This window comes from Salmo salar, unplaced genomic scaffold (genome assembly GCF_905237065.1).
Source record: "Salmo salar unplaced genomic scaffold, Ssal_v3.1, whole genome shotgun sequence".
Classification (NCBI taxonomy): Eukaryota; Metazoa; Chordata; class Actinopteri; order Salmoniformes; family Salmonidae; genus Salmo; species Salmo salar.
Window position 1 is genome coordinate 4,144 of NW_025549946.1, and position 5,857 is coordinate 10,000.

At 44.7% G+C, this 5,857-nt stretch overlaps 1 protein-coding gene across 1 annotated transcript in view; it reads left to right on the forward strand.

Annotated features, from left to right (window-relative positions):
• Window positions 1-1,301: 1,301 nt before the first annotated feature.
• LOC123723946 (recombining binding protein suppressor of hairless-like) overlaps window positions 1,302-5,857 on the forward strand; it is an 8,222-nt gene continuing 3,666 nt past the window's right edge. Inside the window, exons 1-3 of the mRNA XM_045713612.1 lie at window positions 1,302-1,410; window positions 2,060-2,098; window positions 5,343-5,438. Of these exons, the coding sequence (XP_045569568.1) occupies window positions 1,343-1,410; window positions 2,060-2,098; window positions 5,343-5,438 (203 nt within the window). The 5' untranslated portion in view covers window positions 1,302-1,342. The remainder of the gene's footprint in view (window positions 1,411-2,059; window positions 2,099-5,342; window positions 5,439-5,857) is intronic.

Consider the following 5,857-nt stretch of genomic DNA (forward strand, 5'->3'; position numbering starts at 1 on the left):
CCCTATATGGTGCACTACTTTAGAGCAGAGCCCTATGGCACCATATTCCCTATATAGTGCACTACTTTAGACCAGAGCCCTATGGCACCCTATTCCCTATATGGTGCACTACTTTAGAGCAGAGCCCTGTGGCACCATATTCCCTTTATAGTGCACTACTTTAGACCAGAGCCCTATGGCACCCTATTCCCTATATAGTGCACTACTTTAGACCAGAGCCCTATTGGTCCTGGTCAGAAGTAGCAAGCTACACTATATAGGGAATAAGGCCCTATTGGTCCTGGTCAGAAGTAGCAGGCTATTCTATATAGGGAATTGGGGCGGCAGCGTAGCCTAGTGGTTAGAGCATTGGACTAGTAACCGAAAGGTTGCAAGATTGAATCCCCGAGTTGACAAGGTACAAACCTGTCGTTCTGAACAAGGCAGTTAACCCACTGTTCCTAGGCTGTCATTGAAAATAACAATTTGTTCTTAACTGACTTGCCTAGTTAAATAAATAAAAATAGAGTTCAATTTAGATCCTGACATTCTTTCCTTTTTGTTATTGTTTTAGACATTTGAACATTCCATGTGATTCCTTTAAATTATTTTATTTTAATAAAATATAATCTATTACATGTAATCTGTTTGCGTAAAGTCCTTGTGGCGTTTTGTTCTTACTTTACAACGTTGTTTCCATCAACTAGTAACAAAAGCCGTTGTTTAGTTGAATCGGGTGTGTTTGTGCTGGGATGGAACCAAAATGTGCACACCCAGTGGGATTTATTGAGAAGCACTGGGCTTCTATGTTATATGTGTGCCATCTGGTGAATGCAATTATAAAATAATGTTAATCTAGTTTGCTTAATTTGAAATGCGGTATAGTTTTAACAGTGAGTTGTTTTTGTAATCTAGCAAGTTGTATTCTCGGCACACAGGGTTAACTAACTCTGTGCACTCCAACCCCCTTCACTGGTAAATGCAAACCAATATCATCTTCACTTTATGAATAACATTTTAATCTACAGTTTAGGCTACAATTATGCTGTGAGGTGTATCTTCACTCCTAAAGCAACCACTCTACTGTAGTTTATGACTGTATAAAAGCGTGGGAATCGAGTTACAGTTTCACCTTGTGGGAAGGAGAAGAGAAAAAAAAAACGAGCATAATCTCGCGATAGGTCGAGTCCAAACCCATTCTTGTCTATTGTGAGAGTTTTTCTATTCTCGCGCGATTTCGCAACTTTCCCACGCCTGTTGTGGCGTCTGCCCTCTGTCCGCCTCTCCTCCCCCTTTTTCTACTCTCGTTTATATTTTTCCCCTCGGGGTTTCTGTTCGTTCTGTTGTCCCAGCGGCGTTGGGAATGGATTTGGGATCTCGCGATATTTGGGACTTTGAGTTACAGTCGAAAATGGCGCCCGTTGTGACGGGGTAAGTGTTGAAATTCAGAGCAAAAATGAAGGAAGAACCGTTTAAAAGTTCACTTTCTTTGTTTGGGTAACTAGTTTCCTAACCACTTTTTTGCACTCGCTTTTGTTCCCAGATAGCTTTGAAAGTGCTTTATAAATTGGCGTCGCGCACTTATTGCTACTTTTGTGTCAATGTTAGTGCGGTGTGTAACGTTAGCTAGCCACAACGAAAAGCTAGCCAACTAACGTTACCTAACTACCACTTTTTTTCGCCAGTAATGATATAGCTAACTAGTTACTTATTTTAGCTACATTTATGGCTAGATCACCTAGCCATTATGTGTATGCTGGAGTTCAATTAAACAATGTTTTATATTTGTTCAATGTTACCTATTTCATTTACAAATCATGTAAAGTAGCAAAGACAGTATTGCTCGCATTTGTCCGACAAACTCGCAACAAAGTTAAACTAACGTTACTGATTGAATCTTGCCACCTGCAGCAGAAATCTAAGCTACTGTTTAGTAGAGGTTTTTTCATGGCAACACTCACCTGTTAATAATCATGATGTTTCAGATAGCTAGAATTGTGACAACTTTATAATTTAACGTTAGCTAGTATAATGATGTTGCGCTGATAGAAAAGTACCTTTTTTTTGTTTTGTTAAACAGGAAGTTCAGTGAGCGAGCTCCACCGCAGCGCCTAACAAGGTAAGGAAACGTACCCACCACAAGTTTCATAACTCCTACATCTCATTTAAACTGTTACATCAAAAATGAGAAAAATCTAGCTTCCACCTCCACGGCGTTTTGTATTACTAAGGTGTAAAACCACTTATCCACTTTCATTTCTTCCACTTTATCATAATATTTCTTCACACCCGTTTCTATAAAGGCGCACCATTCATACTGCTATAATCAATAGTGTACCTGTGACGGTTCCATAGGTTCCACTCTGTGACGTAAATCAACAACTCAAGTGTCTAAAAGCATTATTTTTTATTTAACCAGGCAAGTCAGTTAAGAAGAGATTCTTATTTACAATGACTGCCTACCTGGGTTAATTAACTGCCTTGTTCAGGGGTAGAACAACAGCTCTTTTTACCTTGTCAGCTCGGGGATTCGATCTTGCAACCTTTCGGTTACTGGCCCAACGCTCTAACCAATAGGCTACCTGCCACCCTAAATTCCCCGTCGTATTTGACCGATGGTGTATACACCCTTGTTATTTGACCCAGGTCTATGTATCTTTGCATAGTTGTGGTCTTACCTTGAATAAGCATTGTCTGATTGTTATTTGACTCAGGTCTATGTGTCTTTGCATAGTTGTGGTATTACTTTGAATAAGTGTTGTCGGAACGGTCTCCACCCCCAGAGGCAATGAGAAACATATGCATCGGGTGTACTCATTCCACCGATTCTGTTGCAAAAATTTTATTAGACATAAACAAACGAAATTGAGGGACCTGCCTGAATTTGTAAAATAGAAACTCTTGTTTTAGCGGAATAAATACACCCCAGTTGATTTATATATATTTTTTATAAAAATGTAACCTTTATTTTACATTTTGCTCTATGTAGCGCTGTACCCGGTGCATCTATGTAGCGCTGTACCCGGTGCATCTATATAGCGCTGTACCCGGTGCATCTATATAGCGCTGTACCCCGGTGCCTCTATGTAGCGCTGTACCCGGTGCCTCTATGTAGCGCTGTACCCGGTGCCTCTATGTAGCGCTGTACCCGGTGCATCTATATAGCGCTGTACCCGGTGCATCTATATAGCGCTGTACCCGGTGCATCTATGTAGCGCTGTACCCGGTGCATCTATGTAGCGCTGTACCCGGTGCCTCTATGTAGCGCTGTACCCGGTGCCTCTATGTAGCGCTGTACCCGGTGCCTCTATGTAGCGCTGTACCCGGTGCATCTATATAGCGCTGTACCCCGGTGCATCTATATAGCGCTGTACCCGGTGCATCTATATAGCGCTGTACCCGGTGCATCTATGTAGCGCTGTACCCGGTGCATCTATGTAGCGCTGTACCCCGGTGCATCTATGTAGCGCTGTACCCCGGTGCATCTATGTAGCGCTGTACCCCGGTGCATCTATGTAGCGCTGTACCCCAGTTTATTTATGTAGTGCTGTACCCCGGTGCATCTATGTAGTGCTGTACCCCAGTTTATTTATGTAGCGCTGTACCCCAGTTTATTTATGTAGCGCTGTACCCCAGTTTATTTATGTAGCGCTGTACCCCAGTTTATTTATGTAGCGCTGTACCCCAGTTTATTTATGTAGCGCTGTACCCCAGTTTATTTATGTGGCGCTGTACCCCAGTTTATTTATGTAGCGCTGTACCCCAGTTTATTTATGTAGCGCTGTACCCCAGTTTATTTATGTAGCGCTGTACCCCAGTTTATTTATGTAGCGCTGTACCCCAGTTTATTTATGTAGCGCTGTACCCCAGTTTATTTATGTAGCGCTGTACCCCAGTTTATTTATGTAGCGCTGTACCCCGGGGCCTCTATGTAGCGCTGTACCCCAGTTTATTTATGTAGCGCTGTACCCCGGGGCCTCTATGTAGCGCTGTACCCCAGTTTTTTTATGTAGCGCTGTACCCCGGTGCATCTGTGTAGCGCTGTACCCCGGTGCATCTGTGTAGCGCTGTACCCCGGTGCATCTGTGTAGCGCTCTACCCCGGTGCATCTGTGTAGCGCTGTACCCGGTGCATCTGTGTAGCGCTGTACCCCGGTGCATCTGTGTAGCGCTGTACCCGGTGCCTCTGTGTAGCGCTGTACCCGGTGCCTCTGTGTAGCGCTGTACCCGGTGCCTCTATGTAGCGCTGTACCCCGGTGCCTCTATGTAGCGCTGTACCCCAGTTTATTTATGTAGCGCTGTACCCCAGTTTATTTATGTAGCGCTGTACCCTGGTGCCTCTATGTAGCGCTGTACCCCAGTTTATTTATGTAGCGCTGTACCCGGTGCATCTATGTAGCGCTGTACCCCAGTGCATCTGTGTAGCGCTGTACCCCAGTGCATCTGTGTAGCGCTGTACCCCAGTTTATTTATGTAGCGCTGTACCCCGGTGCCTCTATGTAGCGCTGTACCCCAGTTTATTTATGTAGCGCTGTACCCCAGTTTATTTATGTAGCGCTGTACCCCGGTGCCTCTATGTAGCGCTGTACCCCAGTTTATTTATGTAGCGCTGTACCCGGTGCATCTATGTAGCGCTGTACCCCAGTGCATCTGTGTAGCGCTGTACCCCAGTGCATCTGTGTAGCGCTGTACCCCAGTTTATTTATGTAGCGCTGTACCCGGTGCCTCTATGTAGCGCTGTACCCCAGTTTATTTATGTAGCGCTGTACCCCAGTTTATTTATGTAGCGCTGTACCCGGTGCCTCTATGTAGCGCTGTACCCCAGTTTATTTATGTAGCGCTGTACCCGGTGCATCTATGTAGCGCTGTACCCCAGTGCATCTGTGTAGCGCTTTACCCCAGTTTATTTATGTAGCGCTGTACCCCGGTGCATCTATATAGCGCTGTACCCCGGTGCATCTATATAGCGCTGTACCCCGGTGCATCTATATAGCGCTGTACCCCAGTTTATTTATGTAGCGCTGTACCCCAGTTTATTTATGTAGCGCTGTACCCCGGTGCATCTATGTAGCGCTGTACCCCAGTTTATTTATGTAGCGCTGTACCCCAGTTTATTTATGTAGCGCTCTACCCCAGTTTATTTATGTAGCGCTGTACCCGGTGCCTCTATGTAGCGCTGTACCCCAGTTTATTTATGTAGCGCTGTACCCGGTGCCTCTATGTAGCGCTGTACCCCAGTTTATTTATGTAGCGCTGTACCCCTGGTTTTTACATGGAATATTGATTGGACGTTGTCTACAGAACGTTGTTGTTTGATTCTGTTCAATAAATGTTGTCTGAACGTTGTGTGTTTTCCCCCTATAGAGAGGCTATGAGAAACTACCTGAAGGAGAGGGGAGACCAGACCTTACTCATACTACACGCTAAAGTTGCACAGAAGTCTTACGGCAATGAGAAGAGGTGTGTATGAGAGAGAGAAAGTTATTCATGGTGTCTCTGTAGTTGATAGTGTCTGTATTCATGGTGTCTGTAGTTGATAGTGTCTGTATTCATGGTGTCTGTAGTTGATAGTGTCTGTATTCATGGTGTCTGTAGTTGATAGTGTGTGTGTCTACCTGATGGACTGTACTAACCATATCTATCTATCCTGCAGGTTTTTCTGCCCCCCTCCCTGATGGACTGTACTAACCATATCGGTCTGTCCTGCAGGTTTTTCTGCCCCCCTCCCTGATGGACTGTACTAACCATATCGGTCTGTCCTGCAGGTTTTTCTGCCCCCCTCCCTGATGGACTGTACTAACCATATCTATCTATCCTGCAGGTTTTTCTGCCCCCCTCCCTGATGGACTGTACTAACCATATCTATCTATCCTGCAGGT